This window comes from Pelodiscus sinensis, chromosome 19, assembly GCF_049634645.1.
Source record: "Pelodiscus sinensis isolate JC-2024 chromosome 19, ASM4963464v1, whole genome shotgun sequence".
NCBI classification, from domain to species: domain Eukaryota; kingdom Metazoa; phylum Chordata; order Testudines; family Trionychidae; genus Pelodiscus; species Pelodiscus sinensis.
Window position 1 is genome coordinate 4,657,567 of NC_134729.1, and position 25,148 is coordinate 4,682,714.

Here is a 25,148-nt window from a genome sequence, read left to right on the forward strand (position 1 = left end):
GGCAGCTCTTGCTGGTTGCAGGTGGTGACTTGAGGGCAAAGCCCAAAGTGACTTGGGGATGAAAAGTGAGATTTTGTACAGACCTCGCCATTCCCATAACGGAAGGTGGGATTAGTAAGCAGAAAGGCCAATTTAGACTCCCTTAAGGAACAGAACAGGGATTCAGCTGGTGTTCAGGCTATTCCAGGCATTGATCTTTGGGCAAATCGCTTGGACTCTGCCCCTCAGTTTTCCCATTTGTAAAATGGGAACAAGCACTGTGAAGTGCTGAGGCCAGCAGAAACAATCTGCAGGACAGCTATTAATGGGATTTATAGTGCACAGGCCCTGCCAAGGGAATCTTCCCTCCCTACACCCCCCCCCAAAGGGAATCTCCCCTCCCTCCCCCCCCCCCCCCCCGCCAAAGTGGTTTTTACCCACAAACCCTCATGCCCAAATAAATCAGTCCGTCTACAAGGTGGCACAGGACTCCTCGTTATTTTTACAACTCACTGAGGAAGAAAATTAAAAGCCTAATGTGTTGCAGAAACCCCAGGGGCATTTGGGGGCTTTTAAGTGCAGAGAGGGGGGTTTACGCTCAGGTTCTGAAAGCCTGATGCACCCTCCATTACTCTGGTGATTAGACAGAAGAGTGGCAAGTAACTGCACAAAAAAAGCTGCTTCTACAAACACCCGATCCAGCAGTGTCCTTGGTGACTGAGAGCACGGTGATGAAAACCTAGCGAGCTGATTTAACTGTGCTCATGCTCTGAGCTCCAAGCAGCCTACGGGATCTTTGGTAGAGGCCTGCGTTTATTTCCAGTTTCTCAGGGCACCCCTGAACCCCACTTTCCTATTGCAGTGAAGTGCGTGTCGCTGCCACCACCTATGCCAGCAACAGCCTCCTCAGGGCTAGGTCTGACCAGAAAGACCAATCTGGTGGATACCTGGGAAACCTGAGCTTCTGTTTTTTAAATATTTTGCACATAAGGGGTTTCCTCTACGGACAGGCCTTCCGCAGCTGACAATCCCACCGTTCCCTGTTTGCACAGACGCGGCCAAGCCAGCTCACCACATTTTGAGAGTCAGCACGTTTCTTGGAGCAGACAAGGCATAAGTGCTGTACGCAACCAGCTCACTCATCCTCATTTTCACCAGGAGGGAAGCGGGAGCAAAGTGAGACTGCTGAGGCTCCCGGTGAGTCAGGGAGAGGGGCAGGGAAGAGAAAGGAAGGGAGAGAGGCTGCACTAGACACGCTGCCCTGCCTCTCAGAGCCCTCAGCCCAGGCCTGAAACAAATCATTAGACATCCCTTTGCAGCAGCTCCCCCCGCAGTGACTCACGGCTGGGAGAAGGGGAGGGTGTGGCTGTCATGTTCTCTCCAAAATGCCAGTAAAGCCACTGCAAGCAAAAAGCAGCATTAGCCCAGGAGAGAGCGAAGAATGGACCAAGGTAGTGAGTGCTTTGGGGTTTTGCATGACCAGGGTTTGATTGATGGAAGCTCTCTGGGGCAAGGGGGGGAGGGATCAGGCCTTGGAGAAGGGCAGAAGGCAAATGGGATTTCATCGGCGCATCTCAAACTCTCTGGAGCTAAGGGGCCCCCGTCCCGTTCACACATGGCGGAATGGGGACTCTGTTCAAATATTGACTCTCACTGGTCACAGAGGCATTCTGCAGCTGACCCCAAAGATGCTGCCCCCTGTCACAGAACCCCTTCCTGGTGTCTCTCGCTGCCTTGCATTTGACTGGGTGGACTGTGCCAAGCAGGGGCGAAGCATTATGTAACAACTACACACAGAGCCAGCAGCTCAAACCAGGCAGTAACTCACCCCCACCCATGCCTCGGCGCGGAGAAAGTTGCAGTGGCTAAGCCAAGATAGGAGCAAGGCGGGTTTTTAAACACATGGAGACAATGCAGGCTGATGGCTTGTGGCATGCCACAAGGCTGCTGCACCCGTGCTCCATTTACAGACACATTTAACGACACGCTTTCAGGCTTCGCCCAGTGACTGGCACTGAATAGCCCGGAGGAAGTTTTAGAAGCCAGGGGATTATCTGATCACAGATGACACCTGAACTTTAGACACTCCACCACCGAAGGAACGCGAGGATGTTCTAGACACCAGGAAATAAGGACTCAGAAGAAAATCACTCCCCAGAGTGCAATCACCACCCAAGCTGGGCTTCATGCACTAATTTGCAGAGTGGCTTTGCTGCTAGGAGCTTATTCGTTACCCAAATGGTTACACACCAGCTCCCGGTCCGGCTTCCCTCCCACTCCCAGGGAGCTGGCTGCCACCCCTGCTGCAGACTATCATTCAGAGGCAGCAGTGTGGGGTGGCAGCCAGCTCCCTGGGAGTGGGGCAGCGGGTGGAACCTGGTACATGCCAGGAGCTGGCTTAAAAGATGGCTCCCTGGGAGCCGGTACATGCCGGAAGCTAGGTGCCACCACCTCAGTATGAGTCTGCAGCATGGGGCAGCAGCCAGTTCCCCGGGAATGGGGCAGCAGGCGGGAACTGGTACGTGCCAGGAGCTGGCACAAAACATAAGAACGACCAGACTGGGTCAGACCAAAGGTCTATCTAGCCCAGTATCCTGTCTGCCACTGTGGTCGATGCCAGACGCCCCAGAGGGAGTGAACACAACAGGTAATCCTCACGTGATCCCTCTCCTGCCATCCATTTCCAGACAGGCTAGTTACCCATTGATGGACCTAACCACCAGGAACAGTGCGCTGGAAGCTAGGTGCTGCCCCACGCTACCCCTCTATGTAAGAGTCTGCAGCATGGGGCAGCAGTCAGCTCCCTGGAAGTGGGGCCAGCAGCTGGGAGCCACTGGCTGCTGCCCCCGACCCCGGGAAGCCAGCGTGCAACCGCTAACATTTTTAGCGGCTACTTGATCACAACCAGCGTTTTTTAACATCCCTATTTTCTGCTATCGTCATTTACCTTTGGGGTGGGGGCTGCCAGCGTAACCCAACATGGCCGCCACATGCAGTCCCAGTTCCAAGACTCAGAAGTGATTTCTCACTCCACAAAGCCCCGGGGACTCCAGGCCAGCGGAGATCTCCAACGGGAAGGGAGCGGGGAGTTCCCAGGCACTGCAGCGCCTCAGCTCCGGTTTTTCCACAAGCGGGTGAGGGAGGAGGCCTTTTCAGCCTTCATTAAATTCTAGGCCCTTTACCTCAGACCCGCTAATGGCCCCAGACAGCTCTGGGACGACAGGCCCGCTGCCGTCACTGCAACGCCCGCGGGGCTTCCGCTGTCCCTCCGAATGGCTGCTACCGAGTCACCCGAGTGGAATTTTGTTTTGTGTGAGGCTGAGAACAGGGGTTCAGAGACCTGCATTCAGTCCCCACCCAGCACCCAAAAGGGAGAGCTCCAGTCCCAGCCCCCGGGGGAGCTCAGGAGCGCTCCAACAGTCCCTGCTGCAGGGAAGCGCAGACAGTTCGGCGTGTATGTCGTCAGCATTATCTTTATTTGTACAACTATAAAGAAAGATGGGAGCAATTTCTGACTGGCGTTACCTAGGATTAGCACTGCTAATTTAGAGACTTTTAAATTTAGTTTAGGGACAAGATGGGGTTGGGATGGGGGTGGGGTGTGAATAAAATAGAGAGACACCCGCCCCGAACATTAAAAATAGGGAACATCTAAATTTGTACAAGAACTGCAACATGGCTCCAGCTAGCAAGGGTCTGGGACACTCTGGTGACCAGTTTCATTCTGGGCTGCAGCAAGGCTCGGGTGGCCGCTGGGATCTGGAGCAGCTCCGGGGAAAAGGAGGCTTTCGCCCATCCGACCGGCTCCCCAGCACTCACAGTTCACAGCAGCCGTCTTCACTGCCAGCATGAACAGTGTGGGATTTCAAGTGGGAGCTGGCTGGGAGGGGGAAGGAAGCTTCACACCTCTGGGTGTCGGGGCCAAGGAGGGCTCCGTGGAAGTTATTTTGCGCTGTGCCCAGGCCTGCAGGAAAAGATGCCTCAGGATACTTGCAGTCGCCTGGGGACGCAGAAGATCTAACGGCAGCAGAGTGTTCTCAGGAAAACCCAAACCCGCCCCACTGCAGTAACATGTATGGAGGTGCTGTCAGCAGCTTCCACAAAGAGCGGGCAGGGAAGGAAACGCACAGAGGAGGGGAGAGAAAAGGGGCCCCAGAGAGAAGTGTAAACGTCCCTTTGTTAATCTCTAGCGAGGAGTTTCCTACAGTCCCGTTCTCAAGCCGAGGGAAAGGCTCTGGATCGCTGCTCAGGAACTGGCCGCTTCCAGCTGCCTGGCCCTCGGCCTGCGTTGGGGGAGACCGACGGTTTCTGTGTCAGGTGTGGCTGGATGCGCCTGGGCCGAGTGGACGGTACCAGTTCCACTGGTTCCTGTGGAATGAGTCTGGCCAGGGTCATTAGCAATCCCTGCAGGTCGGCACTGGGAATTCTGAGACTTGGAACTGGGCTGTGCCCAAGGCCCGTTTCTGGACCGGTTCGTACTGTCGGGTCTTCCGGGATTGGAGGGGCCGGAACGGCGCTGGCCTTGGAGCCGGGAACCCTGGCCTCGTCTCCTGTTACCCTGGAAGGCCTGAAACAGAAAGAAGGGCTGGCAAGTGCCTGGAGAGAGACTAGCAGAGCCAGTGAGCGACATGCAGCAGAGATCTTTGAACCACCAGTGCCAAGGCCCTGGCAGAGCCACCCCCGCCCTGCCCAGCGCAACAGGACAGCCACCCTGCAAGCCCCCTGGGCTGGTGGCATTTCCAGGGATTGTCGCAGTAGCCAGGCGGGTGCTGGGGAGGGGCAGGTGATGGCTGACCGCTGCCATTGCTGCTCTCTGAGAAGTGAGCCAAGCCCTGCTCTGGATTCACGTTGTGCCCTCTGGCCTGGTGACCAGGGAACGAGAGACAACGCGCTTGGCAGGAGGGTTCCATCTGAGATCGAGGAAACAGCCCGGAGCTGGAGCTGAGGTCCCTGAACACTTCTCTTGCGAAGGCATCACCTACCTCTCGGTGAGGCAGGCATGGACGGCTGCCGGCGCTGGCTCCGGCTGCAGGTGTTTCTGCCGAGGACGGGGGCTTCCTGCTTGCAGGGGGAAGGCTGGGAGCAGAGGCACATGCCAGGGCGGAGGGATCGCTGGGGCTCGGGGGCACGGATGTGAGGGAGCTACACCGGGATCTGGTTGAGTAACTGTTCTTTGGATGGGACACTGAAATGGAAAACAATTCAGGGCAGATTCTGCTTCTAGGCCTCAAGGAACCGCACGCCCCTTCACACGCGCATGTGCCCCCTAGCCACACCCACCGCGGGCCTACAACACGAATGGATGTCCCATGGGGCTTACGCTACCACTTCACCTGCTGACTGACCTACGACCTGTGCGGAGCTCAGCTGGCCAGGGTCAATGCACCAGCCTGAGAACACCCCGAAGGGCCCCAACACAGACACCCCAGTGAACACAGAGGGTCCAAGTCGTGCTCCCACCACTAGACGTGATCCTCCATTCCCAGACTAAGCACATTCCAGATGGAGACCACTTAGCTCCTGCCAGACTTTTATAGCCTGAGTGAATTTACCGCCCTTCGAAGAGCCTCTGTCAGGTCTGACCAGGATCCGTCACGCCCCCCATTGTCAACGCTGCTCACATGCGCAGGGCTACAAGGGGGCCCCGGCAAAGATACTCCCCCACCAAACACAAAACACTAACATTACACAGCTGGCAGCCCACTACCCTCCCCGCCCTGGGCTCACCCCAAAACTCACCGCCCATTGCACCATGCTTCAAAGGTCAACAGAAAGGAAGCTCCTTCCAGAGCAGAGCCCCCCAATAGCACTCTTACCACTGGCCCCTAATTTAAACCCAGGAGCCCTGGCACCGGCACCCGACCCTGCCCGCAGCCGACCTGCTCACCTTGCCCAAATGAGCTGATGCTCTTCTTGACTGTGTCCAGATCACAGGTGAATCGTGCCACTCTGCCCAGGTCTTCATCGTATTTGCGTTCGCTGACAAAGTGCTTAAGGGGAAGGAACACATGCCCGGTGACAAACTGGCACTGAGACGGGAAACACAGACGAGGGTCTACCTCGCCTGGCAACAGCTGCTCGGGTCAGGCATGGCTCTGACAGCCGGCCAAGAAAGGCGACAGTCACCCCCGTGAGTCGCTCAGGTGCGGTGTGGCTCCCCTCCACCAGTGCAAACACACCAGTGTCGACAGCCTCCACCAGCAGTGGCATTTCAGGGTAACCCTGTGAGAGCAGCTGGATCTGCCTCTCACCCACGACCGGGGTCAGGGCGGCTCGTGAATCTGCTTTGGATGCTACAGTCCGAATGGGAGAGGACAAGCCCAGCTTAGGACCGATTGTTGCTGGGAGAACGCAGCAAGCCTGGGCTCGGACTTGCAGGCTGGATTTTAAAGCAGCCAGTAGATAACATTTTACTGACCTCTGGTGGTCAAAGTGCGTGCGTGTCTGAATGCAAGGGACCCAGTGGTCAGGTGCCTGCTGATGCTTGTGGAAGTGACAACTGCAGACTGCCTAGTTCAGCGCATCCTCTGATGCCCACCCTGCCAGGCCAGCCACGGAGCCAAGGCTCGCGAGGTGCCAGAGGCCTGTTCCAGGCCAGTCCAAAACAGCTTTGTTCCACGTTTAATTAAGCGCTGATAAGGATCAAAAGATCCTTGGTTGGTTCAAGTCAGAATTTTGGCTGTAAAAACGCGGAACAAAGGCTCCCGCAGCTCACCCGCCGCCATGGCCCACGCGCGGCTGGGAGCGAATGGAATCTGAGAGCTACTGTTTTATGCAGAGCAGAAAGCGAAACTTTACAGGCACGGGTGCCGCTCTGAATGGACACCGGGCAATGTCATTTCAGGTATGCACCCGGCTGGCTCCATTCTGAGTCAGTCAGCGAGCTGAAGCCTGCACTCCCTGGGCACAACCGACACTCGGTTACATGACACGCTTCATTCCAAACCCAGGAGTCAGCGCTCAGGTCAGTGCCCTGTTGTAACAGGAAGGAGGAGTAGAAAAGTTCACCTTTATGTCAGCTCTAAGCTCTACCAACTGCTCCTCTGACATGCGCACGGCAACATCAGTCATCTTCTTTAGAGCCCCAGCTTTCTTCTGTCGGCTGACCAGGATTTCCACTGAAATGCAGAGAACGGGAGACCAAAGCTTATGCAGAATTCATGCTGACGGAAGGGGTCAGTCTGTTGAAACTAGGGATGTAAACCACCAAGAGCTTATAGGTTAATGCTACAGACTACATGTATTCTCCCCCTCACTAGTATGTTTTATAGCAGGTTGTAGCCCAGTTCAGTCTTGGTTCACAGGGTGTGGGACCTACCCCTGGTGTGGCTCTGCAGTTACAGGGTATTAGGAGCCAGGTGGGCAGGCAGCCCGGCTCAGTTCCAGCTCACGCCAGATCTGGCAGCTCAGCCCCCCATGACAGGGGCTGCTGCCACCCTGCACTGCAGGGTGACAGACAGCCAGCCTACAAGGGAAGCTGGTTTTAAAACTGGCTGCCCTCACAGACTAGCTCCTGGCTGTCACCCCATGCTGCTGCTTCTGATACAGGGCAGCAGCGTGGAGTGGCAGGGGGCTCCCCGGGAGTGGGGTCAGAGCACACTGGCTACCAGCCCCACCCCAGGGACTATAGAATAGTCAAGTAACGAATAAGAGAATTCATGAGGTTAATCCACTACTCCATTAACTGAGATTTAACATCCCTCGTTGAAACTTAACATGCCTTGAATTCTGCTACAAAGCATCCCGCCGGCACACAGCCTGTTTAACCACACCCCCAAACGGCGAGTTAAGCACCGGAGGCTGCTGTGTCAAGAAAAGGAACATTAAAACACTGCCACAATGTTGTGTCAGCAACACTGCAGAGGTGAAAGCGGCAGGGACCGGCTGCTGGTACTGGCCAGCACACGGACAGCCCCAAAGCAGTGCCTCGGTGGCGCTTTAACTAAGTTACCCCTTCTGCTGCCCCCGTTGGCAGCGCTGCCACACCCTACCAGCAGAGCCGCTGATTGGGAGTGAGGGAGCAAAAAGACACAGCTGCTAAAAGGGCCCACAGCCAGCTGCTGCCACAACAGCAGCAGCCACGAAGGGCTGGCTTGGGACTTTGCCCCAGCCTCATCCCTTCTGCTCAAGGCTCCATCCCTTCCAGGAGCCCAAAGCTGCCGTCCCACCTTGCCGAAGACCCCAGCAGATACGGATAAATTCTGGCACTGACTTTCACCCCTGCTACACTGTCCAGACTGCAACAGTTTCTGACCACAAGAGCACCCCGCTAAGGAAGCCACTGGAAAGGGAGCTTAAGAACAAAGCTGGATTTTGTTTTGTTGAGGGTCAGTAGCACTGGCATGTGCACAAAAACCGAGCCCGTCTCTCTCACCGTTCCATTTCCTTCCTGATTACCCCAAACAGCCTGCACCAGCAGGCAGCTGCCCTCCTGATCTTCAGTACAGAACCAGGAACAGAGAGAGAGGGGACATCAAGAGGAATATGCGCCCTCAGCTTCAGCCTACACTTCGGGGGGAGTTTTTTACTTCCTAGCACAAAACAACCTTCGGTGTGTCACAGAGAAAGCAGCGATCTGGAGACATTAATACCCAAATAGCTTGTCTTTTGGCAAGTGAATTAGTCTAGTTAACAACAATTGTGTGTAACCAGAGAAGGTAAAGTCTTAGTGGCACGGCAAGTTCTAACTAGATTTAAACACAAATCTGGCTCAATTAAGACCCGATACAAAAACAGTGGTTATATAAAGGAAGGTTTAAATATTTAAAGGCACATCATCCGATTAAAAACATTTCCTTAGCTTTGTGACACCCAGCATTATTAAAATGGAAAGGATCTTGTAGCTACTTCACTGTGCATTTATGCTACTCATTTCTCGAACATAAAGCAGCTAGTGAATTTCACTTTATTCTTATACTGCTCTTACACAATGGTCAGACTGCAACCATGACAACGGGATGTTGGTTTAAAAGAAACCTTGCTCTGGAATAAGAACTTTTTACGGCACTGAAGCCTGACTAACTTCACAAAACAAATGCAGCTTGTGGCCAAGTTTGATTGGCGTCCCTTTAACGGCCACATGCCAGTCTAGCCGGCAGGGGGGGTGTGTGTGTGTGTGATTCGTTTACCGAGGAATGATGGAAGTTGGAAGTTTCACTAGACACTCTGCTCTCATGGGAACTGTGCCTGTGCAGCTCTGCTGGTAAAGCAGAATAGCAGCAGCTTTTAAGAAGAGGCATTTTATAAAAATAAAACGAGTCTTACTTGCTTCTGCTTTCACTTTGTCCATTTCGGCCAGGAGCGCTACCTCTCGGTCCATGAGGCTAAGAAGAGAAGGTGACAGTAAGAAGGTCTGATATCAAGAGCCTGAGTTCACAATCTCGATACAAATAACCCAGAATTCAAAGTTGCCAAAGGATTTTGGGGGGGGAAACAGACAGCAGCAAAAGCCTCCTCCCTTGACGTGGCGAGATGCACTCAACACAGACGCGCTTCAGTCGCTGTTGGTCAGTCAGCAGAGGACAGGCCAGCAGGTGGTGCCAGAAAGCACCTACGCCGCCGCAGCTCTTCCCAGCCTGGAGCAGCCGCTGGAAATCCCACACCCACCTTCATGTCCGCCCGTTCCCATTTGGTCTGGACGTGCCAGAGCTGTGTGTGACATCCAGTCCCAGTGCGGCCCACAGAAATCCGTGCTTGTGGCTGGGGCAGCCCCCCGGCACTGGTGCCATCAGCTTGTGACAGGAAGGGGAGAATGGCAAAGCTGCTGCAGGAAACCGTGTTTTGCAGGCCTGCATCAGCAAACCCCCCAGTCACAGATGAGGAAACCAGAGCTGAGAGATTAAGTGATTCGCACAAGCTGCAGGCTCAGTCTGTGGCAGTACCAGAAGTCTTGATGGCCAAGGCCTCGACCTTACCACTAGGTAACACTCCCTCCAGAACGGTCTCAGCAGGAGCTGAGCTTTGAGCTACAGCTGCAGCAGAACAGACCCGGGGACACGACTTTGAGTCTCTCATTGCCCCCATCTCAGTCTGTTACTTGGCCGTGTCAGTAACAAGCCTCGTTACCACCAGGTTGTGTGTGTTCAGGCTCTGGACAGGATGCACAGGCAAAGTCCACTTGGCTCGTTACACAACATGTTAAAATCCCCTTGGTTCTGACACTCACCGCGTAGCTGGCTTGAGGGAAGGCCTTTGAGAGGCTGCTGAGAAGGGTCTAAGACTTAAAAAAAAAAATCCCATCAAAGCCCCAAAGCCAACAGTTGGCAGTAAAGCTCTAGCGTTTCAAACCAATTCCCAGCCTTCCCCATGGCAAAATAGCAGATGTGGAGGGGTGGGGGGGAAGAGAAGGATTTTACCCTCTAATCCCAAAGGCTGAATGCTGATGCTTCTGCTCACATCACAGAGGCTCTTGAATAGCCGAACACACCTTGCCAATGAAGTGACAAGTCCCGGATATAAGAACACACACGTGACACTCAAGACTTCGACACTCTGGCCTCCGGTGGTCCCCACACACAGAAAGCGGCCCCCAAACACTGACGTTCATGGCCCGACCCTTAAAAAGCCCATGGTGACTATAGCAACTGGCCTGCAAGGGAGACCCCAAGAGGGTCACAACAATACCCCTCATATGCCTGTGAGCTGTACTGTGACTTGGATGCCTATCTGCTGCCAGACTAAATCCCCTGAGCCGGGCTGCCAGAGCTTCCAGTGACAGCCAAATTCAGACCAGAGTGAGCACTCTTCAGCTAGCTGCCTTAGCTGCTTGGCTCAGCCACTGAGGAGCAGACGGGGGGGGGGGGGGGAGGAGGGGGGGGGAGAGAGAAGGGGAAAAAGGAGATTGGCGGTAGCTGCTGATCCACTGAAGAGGCCCTTTGGAGAAGACCCTCGAGTAACCTGAGTCACGCAGACAAAGGCAAAGGAGGAAGGCCAGTGCCCATATTCTGGATTCTGATATATGTGGGGAGGGGCCCTCCTGTTCTAGAAAGCGTGCTCAGGTCTCCATCCTAGTCCTGCCGCGATTGCTGCCTCTGCTGTCACTCCTCCCTCCAGCATGTTTCTGCTGCCTCAGTTGCCCATCATGGTGCGGTTTGTATCCAGTGGCCCAAGTCACCAGGCGTGGTAGGCAGAATGCCAATAGCCAGTTCATGACCTTCGGCTCACTTCGCTTTCAATACCCAAGGGAGGGAGGTGGGGGGGTTCTGCCCTCAAGTACCCTACACTGGCTTCTCTGTAGTTATACTAATCACCTGTCACCTCCTTATCGCTCCCATGCCAAACGGGAAGGGGATTCTTTCCACTGCTCACTTGAAAGCGGGCACAGAGCATAGCACGCCCTGAATGCTCTTCCCGGTCTGAGAATTCGGACTGAACCACACCTTGTCGTCTCTGTTCACTCACCAGCGTGTCACGGTGCCTAACTAGGCGACACTCGACAATGACATGCGAGGTGCTTCGCGCTCAGGAGGGACAAAACCCAACGCACAAACACACAAGGAGGACCACACGTTAGTACTGCACGAACGCAGCTGGAAGCGACAGCAGACCACAACTTGAAGAGGTGCTAACAACGGGATGCAGTTGCTCAAAAGGCGAACACCGGGAGCTGTGATCAGACAAGACACAGGAGGGAACTGCCCCACTCTGCTTATCCCAGGTGTTGATGACCAACTGGAGAGTCCAGAGGAGAGCTCAGTAGCAATACAAAGTTCTGAAAGCCTGACCTAGGAGGCAAGGTTAAAAATCCCGGTACGTGTAAGTCTTGAGTAGAGACAGCCGAGGAGGGTGGGAGCCGAGATGCCTCGAGCTACATTAAGGGCTGTTAGAAAGAAGACAGTGAGCGGTAGCTCTCTGTGTCCACAGAAAGTAGGACAAGGGGTAACAGGCTTACTTTGTAAGGAGAGAGATGTGGAAAGATTTTCCAAATATCCGCTCTAACCATGAAGAGAGTTAGGAGCTAACAGGCATCCCACAGAGCTATGGACTCATTGGTGGTGTTTAAGATCAAGTCAGACCAGGGGTGGGCAATCATTTTTTGCCGGGGGCCACTTCAGAAATTTCTGAAGTGGTCCCGGGCCACACTGGAAGGGGTGGGGCCTCAAGTAGAAGAGGAGAGGGGGCCAGGATACTTCCCTGCGTCTGGGGGAGAATGAAGTGCCTTTGCCCCCTCCCACAAGGTTCCCCATAGGATCCTATGCCCCTGGCGGTGGGAAGAGACTTCACACGCTCCCCCTTCTGCCCCCAGGCCAATCAGGACTCAGGGGCAGGGGAGCACGTGAAGCCTCCTCCCGTCCCGCCAGGAGCACGTGGCGCTTCTAAGCACTGCAAGCTCCTCACAGGGCAGGGACAGGGGCAGGGCGGAGGAAACTTTGCGCAATTCCCCCCACACTCAGGCCCTAAATTGGCCTGGGTGTGGGGGAGCGGCAGGGCCTCTGCAGGCCAGATCCACCCACTTGGCAGGCTGGATCCGGCCCACGGAGGCCCTTTTGGCCACCCCTGAGTTAGACAGAGCGTGGTCAGGGATGGCTCAGGGTTCCTGACTCAGTGCAGGGATACATTAGACCACCTCTTCAGCCCTACATTTATATGACTAAGCTATTCAGAACAGACAGTGCATGTGCCTGCTGCAGTAAGGCCCTGACCCTGGCTAGACACTGCCGTAATACAAATACACAGAACACAAAAGCTCCTAGTGACGACTAGCACCGAAGTCAAATGACCCAAAAGTCACGTAGCTTTGCAAAGTTAAAGTTCCCAACCAGACCAGAACAGTTCGGATGGGCTGTGCGGTGCAGAACGTGGTCAGGAAGGGAGGATAACCGGTGACTGCACTCTGCTAACTCTGTCCCACCCCAACAGCACACAGCAATGACCCGGGGCTATCTCCGGGTGGAGAAGCAGCTTTACTGTGCTGAGATTGCGTGACCACCCCAGGGACTTATGCACCCTCCTTCCCCACACACAGACCTCACCCATGCTAACGCAGCAGCGTGCTTCTATCAGCCATCGCTGGCGGCGTGGTTTGATGGGCAAACCCCAAACACTCCTACCAGCCAGTGCAATCTCAGGCTTGTGTTGGTTTGTAATTGTTTACCCAGAGACGCTCAGCTGGAGCCTTTTAGCAATTTTACAGCTGGGCTGACTAAGGGGCAAAGGTCAAGTAGGTTGGAGGGTCATACACTGAACAGTGGTCTGTTGCGGTAAAATCCAGCGGCTTCTTGCTCAAGAAACAAGCTCCTTGTGCCAGGTCCTTTCAGGAACAAACATTCATTTTTTGACGGTTCTAAGTTGGGAGAGGGTAGGTCAGTTCACGGCAGAGACCGGAAGTGCAGGTTTAGAAGAGGGGGAAAAACCACGCCAGCTGACCGCTGCTGAAATTCAGGGGGAAACAAGGAAGGTGAAAGGATGCCAACCACACGGTTGTGATTTCACCCAACGTTAGAAGGGCTGACTCGAGCCGCAGCCCAGCTCAGGCAACCACGCCTGCAAGGCGTTGCTCACGGGCGAAGCGAGACAGCTACTCGGCTTTGCACACGCACTCAAAGGGGTTTGGCCCGATTTATTTCAGGGTTCAATAGAACTGCCTGACTGTACCCGGAGGGCGGGGCAGCTCCTCCGCAAGACAACGAAGGCAGCCTCTCGCATGTGACGTGCAGACGCTGAGGCCGACCTCCTGAATGCACAGACAACGTCCAACATTTGTGGGTCTCAGACTAGAACCGCATGCCCCACACAGCTCAACGCCACCTCGTGCAAAGCAGAGTTTGAGGCATCCTCTGCCACAGCAGACAGTGAAGCATTCTGGTCACCGTGTCTCTTCCCCCGTCGATCCTGCCAACCCGAAGACAGGGAGAGCAGGGGGAGGGATTTCAGAAGCTGAGGAGGCTGGATCCTACAGCACAGCCCCAGGAAGCACCCCAGAATGATTAGCCAACAGCAACGCCCACTTCATGGCTTTCTGATTGACCAGGCTGGAGAAAGCTCTGCTGAACTGTGCAAACTTCAAAGGCTGAAGAGAACTTTGAGTGCGGAAGGTGCCTTTGGCTCTTTCTGTGCAGAGACAGGCCTGGCATTCTGGGGAGAGTTTTGATCCCCCCGGACTGGCGCACAGCTACTGCTCCATGAAGTCAAGTGACAAGCACAGGTCAGTGCCTCGTGTTTGGTGTAAGCAAGTGTCCTTGGGCGATTAGTTTAGCACAGGGCCCATTTGCACGGCCTCTAAAGAGGCCAAACTTTACCTTTCACTCAATGCCCTGCTCCAAAGAACCAGCATTGGCACAAGCATTCTTCAGCCAGCTGGAGAGATGGCTCGGTGAGCACCCAAGTGCCAAGATCTCCTTTTGTGCCAACAGGAGTTAAACATACCAATTGTTCTTTGAAGCATGGAGCATAAAGGGAAGGCATGAACCTACTTCCCAACTGAGTAGCAAGTGCGTCACTTCTGGGAAAGGGCAGGTCATCTTTTCTCTAAAGTTAAACTGACCTGGTTACAGATCCATGGCTTATCAATCCTATATACACGGCCTCCCAGCAGGAAGCCGGTTCGCTAGGCATTTACAGAAGGAGGTTCCCGCTGGCTGCATTCCAGACATGTACTCAGCAGCCTTGCCTCACGGAACTGCGTTTCCTGGTTCGTGCTGGTTCGGTCTCTCAGCAATCAGAGCTTATCGGAGAAATGCTGCTCAACTGGACTTGAATCTTTACCCTTGCTGAAAACGACGTGAGTGTTTTATGGACTATAATCCAAAGGGCAAGGAATTACTGATACAGAACCAGACACTTTAGCAAAGACTTTCAGCTTTCCATTCTAATGAGAAGTTTTACAGAGATTTTTGTCTGGCGAGCCAGAGGATAAAGTTGCTGACAGAAAGACATCATAGCAATAATTAATATTAGCTTAACTCCCGCCACAGACAAAAATCTTCTGAATGAAATAGTATTAATTCCTATTAAAAAACATTAACCTGAGTTAAGATTGTAAATACCTGTTATTTATAGGGAAATGTCTCTGGAGAACTTTACTGGAAAGACCAAATTCCTGTTACACCAAGGCAACCCAAACAATCAGAAACCATGGCAACAAAGGTAAGGTGACGCAAACAACCTTAACTCTGCCCCCCAATTGGGCACTGATGTAGGATGCCTCACAGCTCAGCTTCAAATGCTACAGATGCTGCTGCAGTTTTCGGGATCTACGCACTTGATGATACAGGCCCCCATTCCCTGCAATCATTTACACACATGCTTAATTTTACTACAGGGAACAGTTCTAGTGAAATCAATGGAACATCTCACAGAAGCAAAGTTAAGCATTTGCATATTTACAGGACTGAGGACATGCTGACCACACACTGCTACAGCATTTTAACTGAGTTACAAATGCCTTCACATCACTACAACAAAACCCTCACTCTTTATTGAAGGCCACCTCAGTCACCAGACAGGTTTTAACAGCTCTGCACATTTGCCACAGAAATCTATTCTCATCCCTTAACATGATAGTTATGTATTTCTTCACCAAAACCAATCATACTGGGACCATCAGGTAGGACAATTCTTTAAAAATGCATGATGGACTCAGCACAGTCCATGTAATAGGTGTTGTCAGGTTAAGGGCAGTATTTCAAGTCCTTCATTAACAGATCTATTATACTTACACCACGTGCAAGTCTGCCCTGGAAGGGGGCAACGTTAACGTTGTGTGGGATGACCTCTCAGGTGTGTGACTTACCTTCTCCTAGATTCCTTCCCCACCACGTTACCCTTAGTACGGGATTACCAGCAACAAGTCCCAACATTTGTATTTTTAAAGAAACTAAAAGCATTTTCTCACCGTGTTTCGCCACAGCAATCGGCAGGGTTAAGATCATAAATACCTTAAACATTTTGCCTGTGAATTTCCTCAGATTAGCAGTGTCTAAAAGGGTGCGTATGTTGACCTGGACATCTGGGCAGCACTGGCTGAGAGGTGAGATTGTCAGGTCCAGCACCAGAGTGTACTGGGTGAACAAACAGAAACGGAACCTCTGCATACGGCTGTGGTGATTCTAAGACTCCCATGGGAAGGCAGGGGTACTAAGGCACATGAGCCTTAGGCCAGAGCTGGGAGATAAGCAGGCCAGATGCGGCTCGCTACAGTTAGCCCCTGGTGGGCCACCATGTGCTTTATTTACCTGTGCACCCATATGAGTGCTGGCAGCTCCCACTGCCATTCCCAGCCAATAGGAACTATGGGAAGTACTGTGTCATTTCCCACCCCCCCACACTGGCCAGGAACCAATGGAAGCTGCGAGCAGGCGTACCTGCAGACATGGAGGTAAATAAAATATCAGGTGGCCTGCCAGCGACTAACCCTAGCAAACTGCATGCTTAGTGCTCACCCCTGCTCTAGGCTGATACAGATGTTACAGATGCCAGCCCCTAGAATTCTTGTTTATTCCTTACAGACTTTGATAGGCAGGGTTCTGGGCAAAGGCAACTGACAAATGAGCAATCCATGAGCGAAAACATTCGATTTCCTAGTTACTCAGTTTGTTGATCCCACTGTTTCATGGCTGGATCTCTTCTTATTCTACTTACCAGCCCTGCAGTTCAGCAAAGGCCTGCTTCATTTTCTTAATGGAGGCATCCATCTCCTCTTTAACCACAACTCGATACCGTGCCAGTGAGACGGTGCAACGTTGGAGGTCCTTCACTGATTTCTCAATATTGGAACCTATGGACATAAAATAAAGTAAAATAAAAAACTCCAACCCGGCCAAGTATGTTGGCTTATAAAATCTTCCAGATTGCGATAAATCATAAAGGAGTCTCAGTTCCTTTCAAAACCACAGACTGCTTGGCTTTAAACTCCCCCTCTGCCTTTTCCTGTTGCAAAACCATCGGATTCTGTCTGGATAGCCGTGGAAGTTTTTTTGGGCTTAGAAAATCTCCTCCTTACAGCAAAGGACACAGACATGTCCCTGGATTTTCATATGCAGGAGAGAGCTAATGCATCTCCTGTATGTTGCTCCTATGCGACAGATTGGGAACTGCTGAAGGGAAGCCCACCTCAAAGAACCAACAACAAGCAGAAGCACTGGAAAAATTGCCCAGTTATACTGAGGAGAGAAATCATTCAGATGCTAAATCAAAGCCATGCAGAGCACTTCTTCCTCTGAAAGCAGAGAGAGACGAAAGCCTCGGCTATTTGTTACAAAGGTTAGTCTTCACACTTCAGATCTCCAGCGGAGCAGATCACCATGCCTCTGCAGCTCCCTGACTGCCATCCTGCCCGACAAGCTAAATTAGCAACAGCTCATTATGGGGCTCGTTACAGCAAAAAGGAGAACTACCAGCACTAGGGGCCGAGTGTTCACATTTCACTAAAGCAGAGGATAACGATGGTGTTTAAAATTGGGGTCTCAGAGGTCCTTCCTGCTGACGAGATGAGAGAACAGAGGTAGAGAAAGCAGAAAGAAATAAAAGAAGAGGCTGTCATGTCTTGTAACCGGGTCTCCTAAAATCTTTGGCTCCTAAACCAACTCACTGAGGAGGGGAAGAACATGCAGGCTCCATGACGGAGCACACAGAGAGTCAGGATAAGCACATGAAGCCTGACTTTCTGCTCAGCTACTACCCCCATGGTACAGATGGGCTTGGTGCTTCCAGCATGACAGCTGAACTGCTGCCAAGAGGAGGACAGAGCACTACAAGTCATGGGCTGGAGCATACAAAGGCTGCTAGTTTGCATCACAAAGGCTAGTGTGCCTTCCCAGCCACCAGTAATCCACTAAATCTGAGCTGTCCACCCAGAGCAGAGGCCAGAGAGCCCTGCAAGGTAACCCGCTCTGGAACTCAAGCACATGAGGCTCCTTGAGGCCTTACCTAACTTCTTGCTGGAAGAAGAAACCGGAACATCTTCCAGCATGGCTGAAGAGAAGGAAGCCGACATCTGGTTGCTTGCTGTGGACCTAGACTTGCTGGCATTCCTCTGCCCTGGCTGCGGCCTGACAGATGGAGGATTATGGGAAGAGTGCATTACGGGTGACTTTGGCTCAAAGTCCACTATTCCATTGTCTAGCTCAGACACTGCTGTAGAAAAGCAAGTGAGTTCAGGGAAACAAACAAATAAACAAACAAAGCTGAAACAGGGAGCACAGAAAGTATTCCAGGCTCAACAGCCCCCTTCCCACCCAAACTTAAACCAAGAGGGCGAGCCCTGCTTTCTGTGACAACCGCCACAGAGTAGAAAGCAAACAGAGCAGCTGCACCACCAAAGAGTTTGTGCTACTTACAAACACCCCCAAAACCCTCCGTATTCAGAACTGGCACAAAGAAAGGCAGCAGTAAGAGAAGGGAGAAAGCAGCTCTTTGAAAGCTTACAGAGCTATTCAAGGTCTGCAGTACTTCAGAAGGACTAACCTGTTCCATCAGGCATGTCAGGTGTGGCCGAGTCACAATCCTCTAACTCTCTGGCATCTATTGAAAGCGTATCCAAGCCTTCACTGAGCGAGTCCACAGACTCTGTGTCGTTGGCTGAGCCGTTGACGTGGTAACCATTAATCCCGCCCTTCTCCGAGGACGCTGCAGACTGTTCCCCTTCGGTGGATGCCAGTTTCCCAGGATCTGGGAGGCCAGCGCCTGCTTCAGCTGGAGGTTTGGGTTTGGTTTTCTTCTTTTTGTTCTAAGGATTAAATACACATCCCACAAAAACCAGGCTAAGCTTAATTGCTGAAGGGACAATTCATCTTGTGCTTGCTGCCCAGGAGTCGCTGAATAAAATGCTTTTTCAGCCAGACCCGACTGTTGGTCCTATCACTGCAGGGTGGATTGATTCAACAATAAAGAGACCCTGGTATTAATGAGGTGTGCGCACTATTCTCTCTAGTGGTGTGTGGGTGAAGCCAGGAACCAGTTACTAGATGAATGCTGCCTTTCACGTCAGTTACACAGAAGCAACATTTCAGACTACCTCCTCAAGGTTAGTCCTGCTGGGGACAGTGATCCACGAGGTAATACCAGATCCCCTGCCTCAGCCCATGCCCAACCCCCGTTAAGATGTGACTGAACTCAGTGCTAGAGGCTGCTCTACCCAAATCTCCCCTCCCACTCCCCCCCCCACGCCTTTTACACTTTCTGCCTGTCAGAGCTTTAGTCTTTGCTCCTTAGTGTCTGCTAGCTATTTATAAATTGCAGTTTGGTAGGATCATCGCTTCACTTCATATAACTGCAGTGTACTTCGATACAATGGCCTTGATCGCTAAACAAGAAGTGAAAACACCCTACATTAACTGCTTGGGTAGGGCTCTGAACAGATGAGCAGGCAAAACCGCCAAGGAGCAAAATGTGCGTTGCAACAAAAAGAGGCATCAAGGCAGAGGCCTCGGGAAATAAAGGCTGCTCCGCTCCAAGAGGTCGTGACGGGACACGCAAAATGGGCTGAACTCATACAGAGTCACAGAAGAGAGCCTTGCCACATGGCGGCGGAAGCCCAGCATGTCTCTGTGGTTTCACCACACCATAGAACAGGGAGGAGAATTTGCGGCCAAGGTTGTACGTTTTCATGGTGATTCTGCAAGGCAACGTCATCCATACAACACCATATAACTGACCCAATTGCTTTGTGGTGTTTTGGGAGGGGGAGTTTCAAACCACCTTTTGAAGTCATCAGATAGAGCATCCCACCTCAACTGTGACTTTAGACTAGGGATGTAAAACCCTGTTTCATCAGTTAACCAGCTAAACGTTATGTTCAACTATTTAAACAAGGTGGGTGGGGGGCTGTTCCAGACTGGCTGGGCTGCTGGTTAACCATAACCGGTAAGCAACACCCAGAAAGGGCAATGCTTACCAGTTAACCATTCACATCCCTAACAGGCTAGATGGAGCAGTGACTACCTAATTCTGTGCACAGCAATATATATTTGCCCCCTGGTTTCTTTCCTTCTTCCTCACGATTTAGCATGGAATTATAGAAAGTGCTGGGTCTCTAACGTGCTCTGGAACCTTTAAAGAAGCAAATGCCAGGGTAATACGGACCACAGCAAAGTAAGTGAAAACACATTTTTAAGGTTACCTTTTTCTTGCCAGTTATTGTCCATTCTTTCAATACTTCGCTGGCATTGCCTGAAATGAAACTTAAGATAAGCACAGGAAAACGCTTCCCACTCACCTACCCTTGCCCCACACAAGAACCAAGGCATGTTCATAACTAGAGCCAGCTGGACTATTTCCTCCAGCTAATGACGTAAAGAAGTTGAGTTTCAATTCTCACAGGTGCTGATGTAAAAGGATCGGTTTCAGTTTTGCTTTGGGAACATCCCACTCATCAGAATAACTCCTTCATACAATGCAGCTTCCAGGTAACAACCCTCTATTGACACTGTGATGCTAAAGACTCTGGCCATTTTGGAACTTTATACCCCCTACTTCAAGGCATTAGGAATAGCTGCACAACCCATCTGTTCTCTTAGGCATGTTGAGAGCGAGAGGGTGAGTACAGGAAACAGGCAAGAGGTGCACAAAGACAGTTTCGCTGGCGAACACCTCCTGTCCTACCAGGCAGGAATTCTATCAGCTACAATGTGCCACCTGATCCAGGGGCTGCGATTCATGTTTCAAAAGGGAGGCGAGAACTACCCCAAGGTTGCTGCAGACAGTTCTTTTCTTGTGCACAGGAGCAAGAAACACAAGAGTTAAATATTGAACGCAGGAGAGACCAAGTATCTTTTGATACAAAGTCATGGTCTTTTCTTCTTAAAGCCTAATGGGGCAGATGCTGAATTAAATGATGGGAAGGCCGAGAGGACTGTCCTTGGATTGGCTTTCAGGAAAGCCAACGTGGGAAGAGTCTGCACTTGGATAGTTTACAGAGATCTGACAGTGTCTCCCATCACAAAGGCTACAGACTATAAAAAAGCCTATAGTCATTTCCCAAAAGCTATGCAGTGACTGCTGAAGAGACACACTATTTCTAAACAAACCCCACGAAGAAAATGTCAGCTAAAGCCCAGTTTCCAAGATCATGGAACTAAAGATTGCTACCTTCCATAAAGGCCTGCACTGTTCTGTCCACACAGTTATCAAAGTGCTGTAGCACCAGAATGATTTCATTGTTGCTCTTGTTGGGGACCACCGCACGTACTGCGCTGATCTGGAAGAGAAGAACAAGGAGTCAGATGTTGGTACTTGCTTACCTTCTGCATGCCAACACTAAGCTTGCATCAAAGGGTACTGTACTGTACAGAACATGCAATTGCTTGGCTCTGGTATCACAAGGCCAGGACAATGCATCTTGGAGAAAAACAAAACTTTAGTAAGTTCATGTGTTCCCTGTGTCCTCTCACCAGCAGTTCCACTGCCAAAGAAAAGCCACAGAACACTTACCTTCTCCTTCATGTTTTCAAAGGTTCCTCCTTGGGCCATCACAGTGTTGGACTGCACATCAAAAATAAACCCTGATGGATCTGTAAAGACAGTGCAAGGTTGTGAGACAGAGCAACCTAAGGCAACCAGTTAGCTCAGAGGTTTGCCTTGCAGAGGCAAGAGGCAGTTTTCTGAAACTTCCAGTGACGGTGCAGCAGCAAACAAAGAACAGCAGGCACTACTAAAGAGAGAGATAGATAATGAGACAGACACTATCATAAGACCACCATAGAAATCCATGGTACACCCACACCTGGAATGTTGCATCCACTTCTGAACACCCCCTCTGAGAAGGGATCTAGTGGAGCTGGAAAGGGTTCAGAGGAGGGCAACAGAGATGATCAAGGTTACAGAATGGCCTCTGTATGAGAAGAGACTAAAGATCAAGGCTGGTAAGGGAAGAAGAGAGAACTAAGGTGGGAGACCATGGAGAGCTGCAGAATCAGGAATGGCATGGAACACGTGAACAGGGAAGGGTTATTTATCCCTTTCCACAACACAAAAACCAGGGCTCACCCATTGAAATTAACAGACTGCAGGTTTCATGCAAATTTTTTCTTCATACATTGCACAATTAACCAGTGAAACATGGCACCAGGGAATGTTGTTAAGGTTAAAAATAGAACAGTTCCAAAGAAAAATGGGTAAGTTCACAGAGGACAGGTCCATCAATGGCTATTAGCCAAGGTGACCAAGGATGCAACCTTATGCTCAAGGCATACAGAGGCCTGGAAGGGGAAGAGATGTGGGATCACCCCAACTGCCCTGTTCTGTATACTCTGCTAAAGCTCTGGCACCGGTCACCATCAGAGACAAGATACTGGGCTAGGTGGACCATTAGACTGGCCCAGAATGGACTGGCCCAGTATGATCGCTCTTACTGCATTACCTGCAAAAATATAATATTAATTGGCTAATTCTAACCATGCAATCAATGGAGGCAGCAGCACAGATTCACATACGTTATAGCCTCATCTAAGACCATGAGGCAACAGCAGATCAATCTAGCACACTTGACCCTACACCAAAGTAAAGATGTTAAAATGCCGTTAATTGACTAGTCGACTAGCCAATGGAATTTCCATTGAGTAGTCGATAGGCACGTCCACATTCCTCCTTTGAAATGTACAAGAGCCCCAGCAGGAACTCCACGTACAGCCTGGGCCAGCGAGAAATCCTGCTGATTCCTGGCTGCACTTGGCATGCCTGCTTTGAAATGCACAGGTGTTCCAAGCGGGGGCTCTTGTGCATTTCAAAGCCAGGGAGTCGAGGTTCAGCGTGGGACTCCCCAGCTGAACCCGGGTTCTGGGGAAGTGTTGCGCAGAGCCCGGGATCAGCTGGGGAGTTCTCAGCTGACCCCAGGCTCCATGGGAGCTGCCCCTTTGAAATGTGCAGAGGCGGCATTTTAAAGGGACAGCCGCCTCACAGCTGATCAGTTGTGAGATGGCTGCTCCTTTGAATCGCTGCCTCTGTACATTTCAAGGGGGCAGTGGAGCCTGGGGTCAGCTGGGGAGTCCCCAGCTCACCCCTGGCTCCACGGCTGCCCATTTGAAATGCTAAGGCAGCGTTATAAAGGGGCAGCTGCCACACAGCTGATCCGCGGGATCAGCTGTGCAGTGGCTCTCCCTTTGAAACACTGCTGTGGCGTTTCAAAGTGGGAGCCATGGAGCTGCCACTTTGAAGTACCCCTCCCCTCCCTTTGCTGCCTCTATCTCATGGAGGCTCCAAGGGGAGGAGGTATCGACTAGTCAAAAGACTATCCGATAAGCATTTGCTTATCGGATATTCGACTAGTTTTTAACATCCCTACACCAAAGTCAATACAACAAATGTAAGGGCCTCCAAAGGACCCTGTCTGGAATTAAAAGCCATGGTCGGGTCAACCAAAGTGAGAAGGTAAGTGAGAAGGTAGACTTGGCTGATTAAAGGTGTCCTCAACAAATCCTCACATGCCAATATCAATCTCACGTCAGCATGTGAACAGGAGGCAGTGCTGAAGGGACCACCATCCTGCCGCCAATAAGAACAGCTCTAACATCTGGGACACTCAGCTAAATTCTGAACTGCCCGTGGACTGGCTATTGCGAACAGTACATTTTCTTCATGAAAGACGACATGCTTGCAACATTAGAGAAGTCGACACCTGCTTGTCTTTGGTAACGTTTTCATAAAAATAATTTTGCTAAATAAACCCTTTGCAGTGTCCAACACGCCACGTCTAAGGTTGCTCCCTGCCTTGCCCCAGGGTGCAAAAAAAAAAAAAAAAAAAAAATTTTTTTTTTTAAAGTTTCACTTCACTGAAAAAATGAAAATGATTCAACATGTTAAAAAAAAAAGCAAACTATTTCAGACAGCTACATCTTTAATTACATACACAGTGAATTACAGTTTGTATTACAGCCTTTAACAAGTCATTAAATTTCTGATTCGTTCCTCAGCTCCGGGCCAACAGAAATAAAGAAAAGAGCACTGCCAATCACACAGCAAGCCAGCAACATTCACCACCACCAGAGCAGGTCTGACACAAACTAAAAACAACAAGCAGCCCTGTGGCACTTTAGGCTACATCTACACTGCAGCGCTATTTCGGGATACCGGAGTATCCCAAAATAACTATCCCACATCTTCACAGCAAGCCCATTATTTTGAAATGTAACAGGCTCACTATTCCGATATCCCTATAAACCTCATTCCACGAGGAGTAAAGGACATTTCAGAATAGCGGGTTGTTTTGAAATAGCTTATTTCGTACTTTATTTCGAAATAAGATCGAAATAAGAGATGTAATTTACGTAGCTCAAATTGTGTCTCTTCTTTCGAGCTACAGTGTGTAGTAGCCTTAGAGACTAACAAATGGATTAGATCATGAGCTTTCTTGGGTAAAACCCACTTCATCAGATGAGCTGGAGTGGAAATTGCAGAATCCAAGGTATAAGAGCAAAAGAAGTTACCTGTCAATTATAGGACCAGAATTAATGAAGCTAATTAAGTCAGACTGGATGTGTGTCATTCATAGCATGGGATTTGGAAATGCAAATATCAAAGGCTGGGAAGTTGCCTTGTAGTGCGCTAACCAGTTTAACTTTATTCAAGCTTAATTGGATAGTATTGAACTTGTGAATGAACTCCAGTTCAAATGTCTCCCTCTGAGACCTTTATATCATTTTATAAGGTGATAAAGTTATTTCGCATAGGCCTGCCCATTGTTTTTCAAGTTACAGACTGACACGGCTCTCCCTCTGACACAATATAATTAAGTTAATCCAAGCAGCTCAATGCATCTTTTGTATTTCTGTGCCTATTTTAGGAGAGCATGCTTTTATTGGCCTCAAAGAAGGAACTGCCAGCAACCGCACTCCCATAGCCTTTGTTCTGTATTTAGCAATTTCACCTACCTGGGAAGACAAACTGCAGAAGCTTTGATAAACAGGTCTGAAGAGCATCCAGTCACTTCTGCTTAGTGCTACTGTATCATCCAATTAAACACTTATTTTCTGCCTCCCATCGATCAAATATCCTGGACACATTTCCACTTCTCCACCCTGTGCTGCAAACAAGCTCCCCATCAGGATCCGTACGTCCTCTATCCGGGCTCCAATACTTTAAAGTGCAGACCTAAAAACAAGTCTGCAGCTGTTGACTCCAGCCTGACAAAGATGGCTACAAAGGATCTGATTTTATTGCAGACAAGCCATTAAAGCATGGTCTGATCTCCACTAGGTTTAGGTCCCATTAGCCAGTAAGGGTCACGCCAATCTACAGAA

The 25,148-nt window shown here is 51.0% G+C and overlaps 1 protein-coding gene across 9 annotated transcripts in view; it reads right to left on the bottom strand.

The window, feature by feature from the left end:
• Nucleotides 1-3,436: 3,436 nt before the first annotated feature.
• Nucleotides 3,437-25,148, bottom strand: part of SPATS2 (spermatogenesis associated serine rich 2) — a 46,649-nt gene continuing 24,937 nt past the window's right edge. For 7 of the 9 annotated variants that reach the window (XM_006131175.4, XM_075901964.1, XM_075901965.1 and 4 more), the window contains 11 exons: nucleotides 21,346-21,425; nucleotides 21,004-21,112; nucleotides 20,036-20,085; nucleotides 18,382-18,643; nucleotides 17,845-18,051; nucleotides 16,558-16,693; nucleotides 9,244-9,302; nucleotides 6,988-7,097; nucleotides 5,867-5,969; nucleotides 4,962-5,164; nucleotides 3,437-4,546 (listed from right to left, as the gene is read on the bottom strand). In XM_006131175.4, coding sequence (XP_006131237.2) covers nucleotides 4,226-4,546; nucleotides 4,962-5,164; nucleotides 5,867-5,969; nucleotides 6,988-7,097; nucleotides 9,244-9,302; nucleotides 16,558-16,693; nucleotides 17,845-18,051; nucleotides 18,382-18,643; nucleotides 20,036-20,085; nucleotides 21,004-21,112; nucleotides 21,346-21,425 — 1,640 coding nt within the window. In that variant the 3' untranslated portion in view covers nucleotides 3,437-4,225. Of the gene's footprint in view, nucleotides 4,547-4,961; nucleotides 5,165-5,866; nucleotides 5,970-6,987; nucleotides 7,098-9,243; nucleotides 9,303-16,557; nucleotides 16,694-17,844; nucleotides 18,052-18,381; nucleotides 18,644-20,035; nucleotides 20,086-21,003; nucleotides 21,113-21,345; nucleotides 21,426-24,779; nucleotides 24,938-25,148 lie in introns of those variants that run through there. The other 2 variants (XM_014577581.3, XM_075901963.1) reach the window with 2 other exon arrangements.